The sequence below is a fragment of the Capronia epimyces genome, assembly GCF_000585565.1.
Source record: "Capronia epimyces CBS 606.96 chromosome Unknown aczIQ-supercont1.6, whole genome shotgun sequence".
Lineage (NCBI taxonomy): Eukaryota > Fungi > Ascomycota > Eurotiomycetes > Chaetothyriales > Herpotrichiellaceae > Capronia > Capronia epimyces.
This window is the reverse complement of record NW_006912909.1, coordinates 720168-737601: the sequence shown is the minus strand read 5'-3', so window position 1 is coordinate 737601 and position 17434 is coordinate 720168. Positions and strand designations below refer to the sequence as shown.

The following is a 17434-nucleotide window of genomic DNA, read 5'->3' as shown; positions in this document are numbered from 1 at the left end:
CAGAATCGCGCCCGAGTCAACCTCCCCCCGCAGTTCACTGCCGCCTGCGATTCATGTTTTCCCATGAATGCATTCGATGTCTATTGTCATGCCAGCCACTATTCTGCTGTTCTGCTATTCTGCTATTCTGCCGACACCCTGTTCCTAGCACAATGGCTGCCTCCTTGGCTATTCAATCTTGCATCACTGCACAATACCTGGATAGAACACGCAGCCAGTGTTCAAGCTTCAGTGCTTTTTGACTTTGACTAGAAACAATACAACCACTGGTACCAGCTAAGAGATTTCTCCCTATAAATATTTTCCCGTTCCCTTTCCCTTCCTCTCCTCGACATCTTCCTGTTCCTTTCTCCTGCTCAAGACTTTCCACTTCAGCATCATCTTTAAAGTCTGCTGTTGATCCCACACACTATTACTCTTCATCACCCATCTGTCCTTGTCCCAAACTCGCCAAAATGGGCATCCAATATTGTCTCGACAGCCTCAAACACTCCCTCCGCCAACTCAAGGCCCTCGACAAAGGCGCCCGGAGGTCACATCGTGTGTCCATCGAACGGACTGTCAACGAGATGGCCGGCCATGCCTTGATTGTTGTCTTTCCGATGGTCCAAAAACTTGACGCCCTCTATCGTGGTCAACCGCTCAAATTCAACCTCGTCGATAACTACTGTGAGTTAGACCAGAAATCCTTGATCACTATGCATGAAACACACTCCCCTGTTCCTTAATGTACATATATCATCTATTGGCTTATCACACCACACAACCTACCCCAGTCGACCCAGACCTCTACATCCTCTCGACCTTGCTAACCAAGATCCCTTCCTTCTTCATTAGCCGCCGCTGTCCAGGACAACCCGACCAGGCTCTACGCCCTGTTCAACAAACGCATGCTCGGCCCAAGCGGCTTACGACACCACCTCCGCCGCGCCAACGACCGCGAGCTCTTCGACACTTACCGAGCCATAGGCTGCACAACTTTTACCGACTTTGAGATCCTCGTTCACCGGGCCGTCACAGGGCTCGAGGTGGAGATCAAGGATCTCGAGACCATGCTTGCCACAGAGATTGAAGGTATGGCCGAACAGGACTGGGACTCTGAGAGACGAGCAGTGGAACGAGGGGAAGATGGAGGTGACGACGAGACCGAGAATGTGAAAATGAATGACGATGGCGAGCGTGAGGTTGATTGCGAGGTTGAGATGGACCTCGTCCAGACAGTCTGATATGAGACGCGGTCGTAGATCACATTCAGAAGAACAATGTGACACCGAGATGCCAGAATCCAGGAGACGAGAGACGGAGGGCAGAATGGATTTGAAAATCAGTCTGCAGAGGGCCACTGCCAGACCTAAGATGAGGATGGTTGGGGCGAGAAGCTGCAAACACAACTTCTTGGATAGCACACGGGCCAGAGGTCTACAGGTCAGCTGCAGACATACAGTATATGCACAGCCTCCCACGGCGAGGTAGTGCATCCAGCAGTGGAAGAGGACGCAAAGCCTGTCTGGTCACAAGCACCTGCAGGACCTAGACATATCATGCGGCTTCCTTCTGCTACAAATGAAATGCAATGAGATGGAAAACTCGAAACTAAGTGTGAAGCTCTTTGTTAATTATCTTCTTTTCATCTTGTCCTTGTTCCTCCTCGTCCCTCGGGCCTTTCTCATCATCCTTGCTGCTGCTGGTTCTTCTTCTGCAGACTCTCATCTACTCCTACCTCAACCGTCTCCACGCTTTCAGGCTTCGCAATCGGCACCTTGACCCTGTCCAATCGCCATTCCATCCCAGGATAGGCGTCACTCATGACGACAATATTCACCTCGACCTCTCCCCCGATTGTGCTTGACCTTCCATCATAAGTTGCAGCTTCTGAGACTGGAATCTTCAGCTTGATGTTGCTAACCTCCACAGCCCTGTTCTGACGAGCCCCTTGTTTGTTCTTCATTGTCGCCCAGTTCGCCCTCTTCAACGCTAGGATATCACCCTGTCGCCCGGTAGGAAGAACAAGAGCAAGATACCCCTCCGTCTGCGGCTTGGGGAACTTAGGCGCGTAAATCCTGGCCTCGGCGTCGAGAAGTCGGTTACCACGCTTCATCGTCAACTGTAAGAGCTCCGTATTCCCGTTGGAAGTCAAAGTGATATCAGGCAGTGCATTAGCAGCTTTGCCGAACTGCGCGCGGACATTTGGAATTCTGATTCCCAATGTATTCATCAGCCCCTCAATTGTCTTTGTCCCATGTCTACTGGCCAGTACTGCCGTGGTGTTGAGGTCTTTGGGCACTTTCCCGTCAAGCTTGGGGTCCAAGATTTCAGAAACGCCTGGTAGGATGCTGAGAGGGTAATCTTCGGGCCAACGGGCGCTTTTGATGCATTGAAGCAACCGTATCATCTGGACGACAGCATCGAACTTGTTGAGTTCTGTCATGACATCGATGCCGGCTTGAATGATACGGATGCCTTGGTCCAAGACAGAGATCTGGTCGCCAACGTAGTCGCTGATGGGGAGTTCAACTCGAGACATGAACGCTTGGATGAGAAGGAAGGCTTTGACATGAGGGTCCCACATAGGTAAGCCGTCCAGCAGACCGAGGGTGTCGAGGGGAAGGTTCTTCGCCAATTCGGCGTTGATGAGGTCTTCATTGTGTCGAACGGGGAGGTCGTCGAACTCGGTAGCAAGGCTGATCCATGCCAGTGCGTCCGCAAAGGTGGTGCTCGGGACTTTGCGAGCCCTAGACAAGAATGTGCGAATCGTCAAATGGCTGAGATAGTAGTAGGACATGATTTTGCCAAACGGCGTGCTATCAACGTCGCCGTTGCTGTGGACAAGAACACAATCACTCTCAGCAAGGTCATCCAGCGACTTGTCGACCATGGAAACCATGTAATCTGCAGCTTGCTGTCTCGCTAGCGTCTGATTATCTTTGTGCTCCTCCTCCGAGATCTCCAGACCGTAGTAGGTTGGATTCTTATGAAGACGGCGGAAGAAGAATGTCCAAGTCAAATAGTCCAGAGCGTCTTGTTTGGTGGTGATGACGCCGGCAGACACCTCGGCTCCCAGATGGTTGTCCAGGACTTTGTGAAGAGAACTTTCCACCGGGAAACCTGTATGCAGGAAGTGTTTGTAGAATGCCTTCTTGGAATCTTGCGTGAATATACGAGCAATACCTGACGTGTCGAACTGTGGCCTACCGGCTCGTCCGAGCATTTGGAGCACATCAGTGAGATCCATGTCCTTGTAACCCTCAATCTTTGCATCAAAGTATTGGGTGCCCTTGACAACGACGAGATGAGCGGGAAGATTAACTCCCCAAGCCAGCGTCGAGGTAGCAACAAGTATCTGAATTTTGTTCGCCGCAAATAATTGTTCGGCCAATGTCCGGTCAGATTCAACTAACCCGGCATGATGCAGACCTATGCCAAAGCTCAATGCTTCTTTGAGAGCCGCATCTTTGACCGCGGCGAGCGTATGTTGGAAGTCATCCTCCGAATCGAAATGCAAGAACCTCCGCGGATCTTCCTCCATCCCACAATAGTTGATTAAATCTTTGGCGGTCAAACGTGTCTGTCTTCTGGACGCCACAAAGACAATGACAGGCTTGTCTGGACTGTGGTTCTTGATGGCCAGATATGTCGGTCGATTCATGCTCTGCATCAGAGGACAGAAACCCCGCTGTTCTGGGAAACCATCAATATATATTTCCAACGGGACCGGGCGAACACTGTGACGGAAATTGAAGAGACCCTGGTTGTTTCCTGGCTTCACCCCCAACCAGTTGGCCAAGTCAGTGGCATTGGCGCACGCGGTGGACATTCCAACCAGCCGGATGGAGCCAGTCTCTGCTTGGGTTGCAATATAATTCATTCGAGAGACGATGATTTCGAGAATTGGTCCACGGTCGCCACCCAGAAGGTGGATTTCATCAATAATCACCAGTGAAACCTGTCGAACGTAGGATCTGGTTTGCCACGATCGGGAAATGCCATCCCACTTTTCCGGGGTGGTGATGATGATATCAGCATCCCGGATGGTCCTAGTATCTGGAGTATTATCACCAGTCAGCTCAACGAGCTTCAGGCCCAACGGTAGCGCCAGTCGCTTGCGCCAGTCTTGGACTCTCTCGCGGACCAAGGCTTTCATAGGGGCAATATAGACCACTTTGCTTCCAGGGTTTTCACGGAATGCCCACCACATTGCAAGCTCGGCGGCCACAGTCTTGCCTGAGCCTGTAGGGGAGCCTAAGAGCACATTATTTGAAGTGTTATAGAGGGTGTGGAAGATCTGGGTCTGCATCGGGTTGAAGAACTGGAAACGTTGGCCATACAGTTCCTCAAGCTGAGGGTTCTTCAGGGCAGTGATAGGAAGTGGCTGCAAGTCGAGCAAGTCAGTGTAGACGCTCTCCGTGTCTGGACGAATAAGATGTTGAAAGGAGACCGGTTGGACGGTTTCTGCACCTAGCCATCGGTCGGATATGACTCGAACATAGATCTGTGAGGGTAGTGGGTCGGCCAGAGGTATTGTAAAGTTGAGCTCGTGGTCGTCGTGCATCTTCCTGCGACTGAGGATGAAGTACTCATGATGATAGATTTCTGCAGTCTCCGAGTTTTCGACCCAAACCCAGTACGATTCGGAGGTGCCATGATGACGATCATTCCAGACAAACTCTGGGTAGAGGTACAGCCTCATTCGGAGCACGTCCCTGTTGAGCGGGGCTATTTCAGCCTCGACAGACAGGGTCGGGAAGTTATCGAGCAGCTTTGATATGGTGTTGCCCATCTTATGGTTGTGGACAAGGTTGCCAATCTCTGCGGGCTCCATCTCTCGTAGAGATTCAATGTTGGAGGACGGTGCTTTCTCGTCCAAGTTCTTGAGCACTGAAAGAGGCAAATCGAATTGATGGAAGGGGTGTTGGAAAGGCCAAATCTGCTTCTCGATAGCTTTACACATTGAGAGCAGCACCTGACATTGGTAGCCCCAGCCGCGGTTGAGAGCAATCATGAACAAGGCGCGACATATCCTGGCAGAATTCTGCGCGACATATGCCAAATCTGAGGCCAGAGCGAAATCCTCGAGCTTCGCTCTAGAGATATGTGACTGGAGCAGGATATTGGTTTTAGCATGATTCTCGATCACTCTCTTCTCTTTCTCGTCCTTTGAGCTCTGCGGCGTATCTCTTCTCTCCTCAACCTCGCACGCCACAGCTTCTTGACGCAACCGATGTAGTTCCTGGGCTTCGTTCTCTCTGGACTGGATATTGTCAAACTCGCCACTCATGCTGATCATCTTCAACACGTCCGCCTCACTCGCATGCGGTCGCATCATGGTATTGAAGATCTCAATGCTGTTTTGAAGCACGTAGAATTGACTGGCGATTCGGCCCACGTCTTTAGCCCTAAGTTCATCGGTGCGTTCGTTAAAAATGATCATCTGACTTCGATGCAGAATTCTAGCGGCGTCGACAATGAGTTTGCGTCGACGTTGAAAAAGCTGAGGGTCGTCTTGATACTCATTCCAGTCGATCCCGTAGGCCTCGGGTTTTTGTCTCATGCGAACAAAGAGATACGAGTAGCCCAACCAGGTGACGCCTTCTTGCACCGATGTTACTGTTCCCAGACTGATTTCGGCGTTGAGATTGTCGACCAACTTTTGGGAAAACCTCGACTCTATAGGCCTTTGCTGGGTGACCGCGGACAAGTAATGCTGCAACTTGTCCTGGGTAGTGCAGATGTAGCCAATACCGCTGTCCTGGAACTGAGGCCGACCTGCTCGACCGAAAATCTGCAGCACGTCCAGAATGCCCAGATCAACAAACTTCCCAGCTTCAGCACTATAAATCTGGGTTCCTTTGATGATGACTGCCGCAGCAGGAAGGTTGACGCCCCATGCCAGAGTTGCAGTGCAGCAGAGGACTCTAATAGCACCATCGGAGAAGATTCTTTCCACGAAATTCCTATCAGTACGTGCCATGCCGGCATTGTGGCAACCAAACCCTTTGGGTACGATGTCACGAAGCTCACGGCCGCGTGTCATCTTCAAGTCTGTCATGGCTTTCGAATACGCCGGACTGTCCGGACTGGGGACGAAGAGCTCCACACACCCATCATCGACCGCCATGCTGTACAGTGTTCGAGCAGTCAAGACAGTATCTTTTCTCGAGTGGACGAAGACCATGATCTGCTTGTCTTGTTTCAAGACTTCTTTAATCTTTTCGAAAGTCACATGGTCAAGGTTCTCTCTTTGAGTTTTACTTCCAACTTTGCCTTTGACACCGATGAAATGTTGCTCGAGTGGAACAGGTCGAAAAGAGGCGTCGAAGTAGAACAGCCCGGCATTGAGGTTGACCTTGAGAAACTTTGCAACATCGACATAGTTTGGGAGGGTGGCGGACAGACCGACAATCCTAATCATCGACTGGGTGCTTTCGACCTGTCTTTCGGTCCGGGCCACCAGTGACTCAATGACAGCACCCCGATCGTCGTGGAGCATATGTACTTCATCGATAATGAGAAGTCGGACCTTCTGTACAAGTTCCGTGTCGCCCGTACTCTTTCGAGTGACAACATCCCACTTCTCGGGCGTAGTAACAATGATCTGGGTGGCAGCAATCTCGCGCTTAGTGAGTTGCATATCGCCTGTCAACTCTCGTACTTGGATCCCCAGCCATGCCAAACGTTTCCCCAACTTTTCCGTCACCTCGGCTGCAAGAGCTTTCATCGGGGCGACATATACAATTTTGAAATCATCAGCCATGACGGTGAAGTCAGTGGCAGTGGGCTCTTCAAGAGGATTTGGGACGACATTCTTAGAGATTGCCTGCAAGATTGTGAGCATGGCAGCATCTGTCTTACCGGCGCCCGTTGGGGCGCAGATCAACATGTTTTCCGAGGTTGTGTATGCAACTTGATACAGCAGGCTCTGCATGCGGTTGAGACTCTTGTATCCCTTGAACGTACGTTGACAAAGCGCGTCCATTTCGGCAATGTTCACTAGTTTCTGGCCTGCAGCCAGCGAACCAACCTTTGAGGCAGGTATACTGAATTCCTCATACTTGGGGTAATCGTTCCTGGTGCTGCCCATGGGTAAGCCGTATCGCTTCCCAGAGACATCGAGCATGTTTCCAGAAGCGGCTGTGTCAGACTTGTAGACGTGGGGGTATTTTCGTTCACTGCGGTCGTAAGCAGGAGCAAGAGAAGTATGTTTATGCTCATGATCTTGACGTCTCAGGGAGGCTTCCCGTTGTTGACGAGTCTCCAGCTGTCCAAAGAGTCCATCTGTTTGACGGGTGGAAGAAGTGGGTGCAGTCAAGATGGCTCTGCGATGTGAGATGAGCTCGATGACAAAGTCGAGAGCATCGTAGCCAACAATCTCGGCGAGTGACATTTGCAACTCGTCGTCGGAGCTGTCTGAAGCGAGGAGAGCTATGATTTGCTGTTCGAGATCAGAAGCATCAAGGCCAGACCTTGCGCGTGCAAAGGCATCACATCTGCTCCGCAGCCAGGAACTGTCAAAGACGCCGTCAACAGCATCCGGGATTTTGAACCCATTGGCGGTCTCATCAAAGATGTCGCTGGGAGGACTTTCGGCCAGTGAGCTTTCGACATCCCAAATATCATCATCGATGTCGTCGCTCAACTCTTGGTCCAGGTCAAGGTCGGCTCCGTACAGCTGCGAGGCATCGTTGAACGGAGGCAACTTCAACTCCGCGATGGCCTCTCTCATGGCGGCCATTTGAGACAGCCATTGTGCCTCGGATTGGAAAGCTGTTTCCACCATGCTGAGGGTTTCACGATTGGACCAATCCACGCGGACCAGCTGCTCTCGTCCAGAGATAAATCGCAGCCTCGGTCGTAGAACGACGGTAGATGCGGCGTGGCTAAGGTGCGTTGCGGGAGCGGTGAAACTCGACTGATGACTCGAGTACAACGCCTGGGGCAGGCAGAAAGAGAGCGGGAAATATGATTGGGAATCGTCTTTCCTTGGAGGCTGGAGGCTGGAGGCTGGAGGCCGCAAAAGATAGAGAGGGCTTTAGGGTTTTAGGTGTTAGCTCAGGCTCTAGACTTCTCCGACTCTGACTTGTGCAGGTGACGTGCATTCTACGGTATCATTGCTGCCACCAACTGCTAGGCACTACCGTTCACCTTCCGTCCCATTCAACAACCACCTGGCCTTTCTCGATCCTCTTGACAATCTCCCTGTTCCAGAAGCAGACAAAGAATTCCTAGGGCCCCGACCTTCATCCGTCGACAGACTGATCTCTTCTCCCTCACCACCACTTCCCTCCAGTCCATAAACCCCACACCGCTATCATGAAGATCTACTATATCGGAGTAAGCAAGAGAGACTTTGTGCTACCACAGGGTGTCTATGTCGAGTGCACTATCAGGCTGACACGAGATAATTGTACAGATCCTTCGAAATGACCCTGTTCCCGCCGAAGAGCTGGCCGTCGAACGAGACTTGTCCTCCTTTTCCCGCTTTACTCGAGACAGGTGTGTCTGCACCAGAACCTCTGACACGGCTTCTGCCGCTGCCGCTTTTTTCCAGAACCCTAACGCTTTTCCTACCATAGCTACGGCGAGTTCATGACGATGTTCGCAAAGACCGTGGCTGAACGCACCCGTCCGGGCGTGCGCCAGGACATTGAAGAGAGGTCATACACATTCCACGCGTACGGGTCGAGCCAGGGCGTGACGGGCATCATCATCAGCGACGCCGAATATCCAGCACTCGTGGCGCACCAGCTGCTATCCAAGATCGTCGACGACTTCACGTCGCAGAACCCGCGGTCTAGTTACGCCAGCCCCAGTGTCAAAAGCCGGCCGTTTCCCCAGCTCAAGGACTATCTAGCCAAGTATCAGGATCCACACCAGGCGGATAGCATCATGAAAGTGCAGCGAGAGTTGGACGAGACCAAGATTGTGCTGCACAAGACCATCGAGAGTGTGCTGGAGCGTGGTGAGAAGCTCGACAGCTTAGTGGCAAAGAGTGACGGGTTGAGCGCGCAGAGCAAGATGTTTTATCAGCAGGCCAAAAAGCAGAACTCGTGCTGTGTGGTTATGTGAGTAAGTCGTCAAGCGGTACGCTCTGTGGTAATGCGAGTGTTCGAAAAGAGACTTCTCGGTGTGTTGTTCTGCCGGCGGCCAAGTGAGGCTAGATATGAGAACGGCTTGACACTGATGTGGACCCGTGAAGGGACAGTGTTTCGATCCGAGATCGACTCCAACGAACTCTTGATCTAGAGCAGCGGATGCTCATTGATTGCCTTCGAGAGCAAGTGTTTGCCAGTGCTTGTCGGACTCGAGGATGTATGAAGCAACAGCAGGCGTTGGGGCGTTTAGTTCACGAGAGAGAAGAACATTGTTGTTTTTGGCAATTAAATTGTATATCCCGGTCCGATCAGTCATGTTTTGCATTGCAAGTTGCCTCACCAGCTCCCAGCACGCAGAAGCACCTACTGAGATCTTTTCTTCCGTGCCTTTGTCCACGTCCATGCTCCAACACAAGCATGACAAAACCCGTCGACAAATCTATGCCTCAGACTCGCGCTCTCGCGCTCTCTCCCCTTCTATAGACATGCCGCCCTCTACTGAACTCCACAAGATACGGTTGTGACCGGGTATGCAGTATGGAAGTCTTGCACAGGCGTAGTGACACAATAACCTACAGGTTTAAGGCTCTCCCTTCATTCCCCTATGTTCTAGTGTACTGTACTCCGTATCTATATGGGCACTCCCCTCCCTAATTAGACAATCCCGTCGTCTCTGGCGGTCCTCTGTGCATTATTTCGCCCTTTCCCCTTTGGCGGCCAACCTGGGCAAGTTTTCGGTATCGACCCTCATGCCCACCCACTCCTCCATCCTGGTGGCGCCGATACTCTCGCCCGTATAAAACTCAATGCTAGGCGTGTTCCACTTCAACACACTCCAGTCTAGCCGTTTGCAGCCCAGTCTCAGACACTCGCGCGCCAGGGCCTGGATGAGCGCCGTGCCGAACCCCGTGCCACGGTATTGCGGCCGGACGAACAGATCCTCGAGGTAGATCCCCGGCGCGGCTGTCCAGGTGCTGTAGTTGTGGAAGAAGAGCGCCATGCCGGCCACTTCTGGTTGTTGCTCGGCACTGTCGCCATCACTGCCGCCGGCGCTGGCGCTGCTTCGAGGCGAGATAAGCAACGTCTTCGCAAAGCCCTCGGTGAACCCGCTGGGGCGTGACGGTTCTGGAAAGGACAGAGTCGCGCGCAGAGACTCCTCGGTCGCCCCGACCTCGTGCAGTGACTTCTCGTACTCCGCTAGTTCCTGGATGAGTTGCAGGATCACAGGGACGTCGGATTGCCGAGCGTAGCGGATGGTGTAGGTCCGGGTTTGGATTTCGGCCATGTCTGGGAGCAAAAGAAAAAGAAAGCTCAAAAATAAGTAGACTCGATCTCAAGCCGTTCCAAGGAGTGCTGTCTAATGTAGGCAGACTAGTGGCACTCAGTATCTGATTCTCTGGTGGGCTTTAAATGTCCGGTGTTGAATGGGCGGGTTCAGGGCTTGTCGTTTCAAGACGAAAAATGAAAGTTGAGTCGGTGAAACGGCTTTGGGTGTCCGTGCAATCCGAGCACTAAGTGGGCGCAAAGGTCAAAGGGCGCAAAGGTCAAATAGGTCTCAAACAACTCCAAAAGAAGACTATATGTAAGGATCGCGTACTTCATATCGAAGAGGTTGCTAGAGGTCGCCAGTACTATGTTATATAGACATCTTAGGTAGTTAATAGGCCTGTTTACAGCATAGTGCGTACAGTACTAGAGAACGCGAGCGGGTTATCAAAGTTTGGAACACCAGATTCCATAATCATTCTATCAAGTACAGCAGATGTACGGTATATACAGCCCAAATTGCACCAACATAGCTGTTTGGCGTTGGATTGATATTGCCTGTTTATTGCTGTGAGTATGCACGGCGCGATAAACATTGACTTTTGCTGTAGAGAGTAGTATTCGTTGTGGACCAAGGCGTCAAATCTGACGAGTTTAGGGCCTCGACATCATCTCAGGCCCCCGGCACTCGACAATGACCAGGACACCCATCCAGAGTTTCTGCTTCACATATACAAGACTTGTGACACCCTCCAAGTCAGCCGCCACTTTTTATCCCACCCCCAACCATGAACGCCATCGTCAACCTCTCCCTCATTCATTATGCAAAAGCCTTTTTCTCCGGACTCCGACTTCGCGCGCGATGCTCCTTGCTTGGACTCCGCTGATACTCTAGTTGCTGCTGGCCGCCAAACCCCTGATCTGGATGCCAGCCCACATAATGCTGACCGTATGGTGTTCCCGGAGACAAAGCAAATTGGCTCATCTGTCCATTATGGGGTCCAGGATGCATATATGAGCCTGAAGGCGGTCGGTACATGCCTGTATTTTGCTGCTCTTGTTGTCGTCGGTATAGCGTAAATGTGGCGTTGTTGACAATCAGCCCGACCACTACCAAAGTGATGGTGAAGATCCTGCAAGAAGTTAGCCTCCTCCTCGATTGGAACATGGTCTGTACTTACATAGTCTTCAAGCTGATCGGCTCCACGAAACTATTGAAAATCTCTGCGAAAGTGTGGGCACTCAATCTTGCTCGCTTCACTGCGCTTGGATCCCGGTTCATACATAGCTCCCAGTTGCTGCAGATGGTCTCGAGGGCTGGCAGTCGGGTATCGGCGCCACACCGATTCTCGACGTAGTTCTTCGAACAGGTTGCCATCTCGGCGAGCACTTCAGCCATTGCATCGTCACTGGCACGATCCACATCTGCCCGAATGGTTGCATAAAATGACCAGAACATGTATAGACAGCCCCCAAGAATGGCGGCGTTGAAAAAGACCTGCAGATACTTTGCAATGATCGAAGGCGCGTCAGGATATGTGTGGATAAACGTAAACAGACCCGTAATCCAGCCCACTTCTTCAACTTTGGGTGTCTTCGGCTTAGATGGACTTGGAGGAGCGTCGTCTTCGCTGTCGTCGGTCTGGTCGACTCTGCCCAACATCAACTGTTTATCAAACTTCTGTGCCCGCCGGCGTTTCTTGTGTATGCGTCGAGCAATGGCATCACTGTGAGGTTTTCGGATCTCTCCTCGGCCTGGGCTCGCAACGAATCTGCCGTACAGCCCAAATAACGAGCTTCTCTTGTTTTCTGTCTTCCGGGGACTACTCTTGAACTCGATCGGAATAGGTTTGGCGTCCGGAGTCTCGTCGTTGTCTGTCTGCTCGAGTGGCGAAGAGTTTTCTGGGCCGGAAGAGAAGTCTATATCGAACGGCTTGCGTGGAGTGGTAAACGAGGATGCGCGGAACGGGGATGGTTGAGACGGGGATGCGGGAGGGTTTGAAAAGAAGAATGGTTGGTTATTAGGCTCGCGCAAGGCAGGAACGGCGGTCTTCTTCGGGGAGTCAAACTCGCTGTGAGTACCTGCGTGGGTTAGAACAGACAGCTTTAAACGCTGGGGCCGATGGGAGACGTACGCTTCTTTGCTTGAGCATCCATGATGTGTTTATGAAAGGGAGAGCTGGGATCCATGGGCCCATAACCTTGCCATTCAAAGTCCATGGGACTCTCTGTACCGCGAAATGCCATGTTGGAAGAAGAAGGACCGAACGCTGGTAAACAAACAAAAGGTTCACGATGACATGCCGGGCTCGCGAGGTGAACCTGGAGGGATCCTAGAGGCCAGTGTAGTGCAGCATCACCCGCCAAGGGGAAAATAAACAATGCACTTTTGACAGGAGTTCGCCGCACTGCCCAACCAGCAACAGGCTGCCACTACCGTGGTACTAACAGCAGCAAAGAGCCCCAGGTTTTCGGATTTGATTTCCATGGCTCATCCATCCGACTCGTATCTGGTCCCCGATCGTCTTCCCTCCTTACTCTGTACATCTGCTTCCTCAACCAACGTGTGCATTCCAACACCCCGCAGTTTCACATGCCTCGGGAGCAGTCGGAAGAGGCACAATGGTGGTTTCAAGCAGTCTACTCTGCAGTCCAACAGATCCCCCCTGGTAAATGTACCAGCTACGGCCACCTCGCCTATTTGCTCGGTTTCCCACGACGAGCCCGTCAGGTTGGGGTATGTCTAAAGCACCTGCCTGCCTTCGATCCTGCAAACCCCGACAGATTCTTTTTCCACGATCAGAATGTGCCGTGGCAGAGGGTGGTCAATTCCAAAGGTGGAATCAGTCCACGAGGGGATGATGGGGCTGCAGCAAACCGACAAGCCGAGAGACTACGAGCAGAAGGAGTGGAAGTGAATAACGCCAGGGGAATTGAAGAGATGAGCATCGATTTTGGAAAGTATGGCTGGTTTCCGCAACAGCTTCCTGGGGAAGAGAGTGAGATCAGCGACGATGAGGATGGGATAGAAGGGGGCTGAACTGGAACCTTACTGTGGTGGATGGCAGCTTCAAATGACCTCTTCTCTACAAAGTACGGGGGTGTATCTTTGGGTCACTCCGTTGGCTACTCGGGAGTTATAGATTACTCACTAGCAAACTACAAGTCTACTATCCAAGGTTGGTATCACCGGGAATCGAGTGCACGGATGGTCCGCCTGACCGGAACTCGAGCGAGGGATCTGGGCTGGTTAGACTTGAGTCATTCTCATCCAGAACTTCGAACGAAAGTCGGTCCAAGAGATCACGGCAGATCTTGAGTCACAGTGATGGAACAAGCATTCAGGCAAGATGAGGGATGCAAGTACCCAGGACGTCATGGAGACGGTAGATACAGGGGTGCCGCCATCTTGATGAGGCTGGCTAAAGTCATGAAACTGGGAACGGTTTGATGACCGCACCGTCACCGGAGGGGGTCAAGGATGATTTGAGGCACAGCTGGGCTCTGACGATGACTCCGTGGGTAGGCGATACGTACATGCGTCGGATGATGTTGGTGTCTGATGGTTCAGCAAAGTGGCTGAATGCGGCACAGGCAACAACGAGCCGGAAGATGAGGTCATGTTCTTTACATAGCACCTAATAGCATAGAGACCCCAGAGATGAGCAACCAGAGGCTGGAAATCCTGTTCTCTACCTTGCTACTGTAGGTTGCGTACATGTAGGTACTACTACCACCAAGTCTACACGGTACATACGGATAGCTGTCGCGCTGTCTCAGCTGCCGAGGCCTCAGACGACTTACGTGTTGTCTCAATCTCTCCTCCCCGCAGCGTTCCTATCTCCCACCAGCTGCTATCTACACTTCATCGTAGCGTGGGTGATGCCGCCGGCGTGACTCAACCATCGAGCCAATCCTCATCGTGTCTCTTCCCGTGTGCCATTTGCTCAGGCCCTCCAGTTCCTGCGCCTCCCGATCATCATCTCCTCCTCTCCACACTGCTAACAGCGCTGATACCCATAACACTGATCTCGCCCCAATCAACCTCGTGTCCTCTGTTACCTGCGCGTGTGACTCCATCCGAGTCATTCATGGTATACAACTGATAGAGCTACGCCCACTTGTCTCCCTCTTTATCTGCTCTTCTTCCGATTCTTTGAGTTGGTTGTCTTCCCTTTGTCTGGGCCCAACCCACTTACACCAGCCACGCTTGCCTCAGTATCAACCTGTCTTTGTGCTTCGCTGTCCACCTCACTGCTCTGACCGAACGCGTCATCTCATTCCATCCCTGCCAGCTCTTGCGGCCTACCGATTCCGTCGTTACCATATCTTTCTAGACGATACCACCTCTCACGTCGTGCTACCTACCTTCGACGCCATACACCATGTCGACCTACTCTTCCAACGACCTCCGCAGCGCAGCCAAACCTTTCCAACGAGAGAAGAACCACAATAGCAAATGGGCACGAGGGGCAAGAGAAGCTTATCCCCAACACTGCCATCAGCATGAGTATCCCGTCAGCGACTGCCACCAATGCCTTGGCCGGCCTAACCGTCGAGACTCCGATCGACGAGTTGGGCGGGGTGAAGCACGACACAAACACAGTACGCAGAACAAACTGAGCGGTCAAGCTGCGACTCTCGCCCGCAAGGCTTTCCGCAACGAAGTCGTGGATGCAACCGACGGGCCTCTGGCCAACGTCTCGGACACTTCTGAGGAAGAAGACGTCCTTGACGCGTCTACTGCTCCTGTCCCCAGAGATGCGGATTTCATGTACAGCTATGACGCTCAAGCGGGCCCTCGTAATGGCGTCGACATCCTGAGCCATGCAATCAACCAAGCTGTGCGACGATTCGAGAACAAAGAGACCGAGAAGCTTGTCAATAACGAATACGACGTCGTCGATGGCAAGGAAACGGCCGAATTCTCAACCGACGAGGACGAGCTCGATTTTGAGATGATTGACCACTCTCATTTGAACTGATTGCCGACCACACTCTCGTGTAAGCCTTGCTAAGGATGAGTTCTTTTATAGGCTGGTTTTCCTATACTCTTGCTTTCGCGCGCAGTGATATGACTGTATTGTTGCCGCAGGCTTTTCTTACTTTTATTCATGAAGATACCCAAGCAATCATTAGGGAAGCGGGCACTACAATGTGGATCATGAGACCATTAGAGACGATCATGGGAACCGGCGCTTCTTGAGGATATGAGTGGCCTTGGAGAGGTGGACCCCACTGGCATCACGGGTGTCCTTGTGTTTTGCTGGCGTTTTAAGGAATCAGATCTGCTACAGCGCAGGCGGTTCTAGGTGACCTAATATGCAGTTGTGGCTGTCCACATTCGACAACACAATATCATTCATTGACTTGATGATGCAGCCGTGCCAGCCTGCACACTGCACAGTTCCGAATCGTAGCATGTGACGCGTTGCCCGGCCTTGTCAACAATGACGACTGCCAAGGTATTTTCGTAGTGCAAACGTGACAAACGTTTCCTTCCGGACGAAACTTTGAGAAGCATTTTGACCAGCACCAAGTGACTGCCTACATATGGTACTCGATGAGGAGTTATCGACCTCCTGCCTCGCTCTATTTTAAACCATCTCTTGCAAGAAATCGTTCGAATACAGATGCTGCGTGAATCTGAGATATCCATCCGTCTCACCTGACCGCGGCCACACCATAACTAAGGCAACAGCCCAACCATTCCAGATCTGTGAAACATGTCCAAGTCCAATCTTGCCGCCTATCTCGCCAAGAACTACCTGACTGCTTCGACCTCCACTTCGAATCCCGACTCGGATTTTGCAGACTCGACACGCCCGAAGAAAAGGCGGAAGAAGACGAAGCTTGGTGACGGGCTGATCATTGCCGACGACGACGAAGATTTGTCCCTGCGCAGAGGAGTTGGGGGCGATGGCGACGATGCCAACGAGGTGCCTGTGTTCGAAACAGGCGTGAGGTCTGCCGAGTTTAGAAAAAAGAAGAGCGGGAGTGGATGGAAAGTAGTATCTGAGCCGACGAATGCAACAGCGAACACAACGAGTGCGGCAGCTGCAGCGGACGACAAAGCTACCAACAACAGACGTAGGGGACACGGTGACGGCAGTGATGAAGCGGCAGAAGCAGACCGGATTCTGGCCGAAGCAGAACAAGAAGCGCGCGTACGCCGGCGCGAGCTCGGCGACGAAGACGCCCCTGCGATTGTCGACAGCGCCGATGCCGGCGGAGACGACGACAATGTAACCACTCCGGCGCTCATGGCGTCCGGTGTGCGTGCAGGACTGCAAACCGCCGCAGACACGGCTGCGCTGATGGCGCGAGAGAAGGAGCGGGAAGAGCAAGAACAACAGGAATTGGCGCGGCGCAGGAAATCCAAGTCTTCCAAAAAAGCGCCCGCCGAAGATGAGCAGGAGCAGGAGACAATCTACCGCGACGCCACGGGCCGACGGATCGACATCAGCATGAAGCGCGCAGAGGCGCGGGCCGCGGAGCAAGAGAAACTACGAGCCGAGCGGAAAGCGCGCGAAGACGCCATGGGCGACGTGCAGCGGCGCGAGAAGGAATTGCGCAAACAGCAACTGGAGGAGGCCAAGTTCATGCCGCTGGCCCGCGGGGCCGACGACGATGAAATGAACGATATGCTTCGCAAGCAGCGTCGGTGGGATGACCCGATGGCGGCGTATCTCGCCCAAAGGCAGGCTGAAGGGGACTCGGACAAAGAGGTAGAGTCCCAGGTCACTGGGAAAGATGTCGGGTCTGCGAAGACAGTGGCGCGCAGTGGCGGCGGCAGCGGCGGCGGAACCAAGAAAAAGGTCTATGCAGGCCACGCCCCGCCTAACAGATACGGCATACTACCAGGATGGCGCTGGGACGGGGTCGATCGAAGCACCGGCTTCGAGAAGGAGTGGTTCCAGGCTCGCTCGCGCAATGCAAGGACCGAAGAGTTGAAGTATCAGTGGCAGATGGACGAGTGAGCTGTCCGTTTCCATCCCAGCTCGTGTGTGCCGCAAGGGCAAGACACGGTTCGCGGATTCCCGGACACGGACTGCATATCTTCACGCCAGTAAGGATCT

General features: G+C 52.6%; 8 protein-coding genes across 8 annotated transcripts; 5 read left to right on the top strand and 3 right to left on the bottom strand.

Moving 5' to 3' along the window:
- Window positions 1-455: 455 nt before the first annotated feature.
- Window positions 456-1226, top strand: A1O3_07140 (uncharacterized protein; the record flags this gene model as incomplete). Its single annotated transcript, XM_007737252.1, has 2 exons — window positions 456-669; window positions 838-1226. 2 exons carry the CDS (start codon window positions 456-458, stop codon window positions 1224-1226), a joined length of 603 nt encoding a protein of 200 aa, XP_007735442.1.
- Window positions 1227-1669: 443 nt separating this feature from the next.
- A1O3_07139 (uncharacterized protein) lies at window positions 1670-7774 on the bottom strand (the record flags this gene model as incomplete). Its single annotated transcript, XM_007737251.1, has 1 exon — window positions 1670-7774. One exon carries the CDS (start codon window positions 7772-7774, stop codon window positions 1670-1672), a length of 6105 nt encoding a protein of 2034 aa, XP_007735441.1.
- A 533-nt stretch (window positions 7775-8307) lies between these two features.
- A1O3_07138 (synaptobrevin like ykt6) lies at window positions 8308-9063 on the top strand (the record flags this gene model as incomplete). Its single annotated transcript, XM_007737250.1, has 3 exons — window positions 8308-8328; window positions 8408-8490; window positions 8571-9063. The coding sequence occupies 3 exons, from the start codon at window positions 8308-8310 to the stop codon at window positions 9061-9063; spliced, it is 597 nt and encodes a 198-aa protein (XP_007735440.1).
- Window positions 9064-9780: 717 nt separating this feature from the next.
- A1O3_07137 (acetyltransferase) lies at window positions 9781-10374 on the bottom strand (the record flags this gene model as incomplete). The annotated part of the gene is made up of 1 exon (XM_007737249.1): window positions 9781-10374. One exon carries the CDS (start codon window positions 10372-10374, stop codon window positions 9781-9783), a length of 594 nt encoding a protein of 197 aa, XP_007735439.1.
- An 801-nt stretch (window positions 10375-11175) lies between these two features.
- On the bottom strand, window positions 11176-12602 carry A1O3_07136 (uncharacterized protein; the record flags this gene model as incomplete). The annotated part of the gene is made up of 3 exons (XM_007737248.1): window positions 11176-11488; window positions 11537-12437; window positions 12491-12602. 3 exons carry the CDS (start codon window positions 12600-12602, stop codon window positions 11176-11178), a joined length of 1326 nt encoding a protein of 441 aa, XP_007735438.1.
- Window positions 12603-12948: 346 nt separating this feature from the next.
- Window positions 12949-13395, top strand: A1O3_07135 (methylated-DNA-protein-cysteine methyltransferase like protein; the record flags this gene model as incomplete). The annotated part of the gene is made up of 1 exon (XM_007737247.1): window positions 12949-13395. The coding sequence occupies one exon, from the start codon at window positions 12949-12951 to the stop codon at window positions 13393-13395; it is 447 nt and encodes a 148-aa protein (XP_007735437.1).
- Window positions 13396-14740: 1345 nt separating this feature from the next.
- Window positions 14741-15340, top strand: A1O3_07134 (uncharacterized protein; the record flags this gene model as incomplete). Its single annotated transcript, XM_007737246.1, has 1 exon — window positions 14741-15340. The coding sequence occupies one exon, from the start codon at window positions 14741-14743 to the stop codon at window positions 15338-15340; it is 600 nt and encodes a 199-aa protein (XP_007735436.1).
- Window positions 15341-16081: 741 nt separating this feature from the next.
- A1O3_07133 (uncharacterized protein) lies at window positions 16082-17335 on the top strand (the record flags this gene model as incomplete). The annotated part of the gene is made up of 1 exon (XM_007737245.1): window positions 16082-17335. One exon carries the CDS (start codon window positions 16082-16084, stop codon window positions 17333-17335), a length of 1254 nt encoding a protein of 417 aa, XP_007735435.1.
- Window positions 17336-17434: the final 99 nt, after the last annotated feature.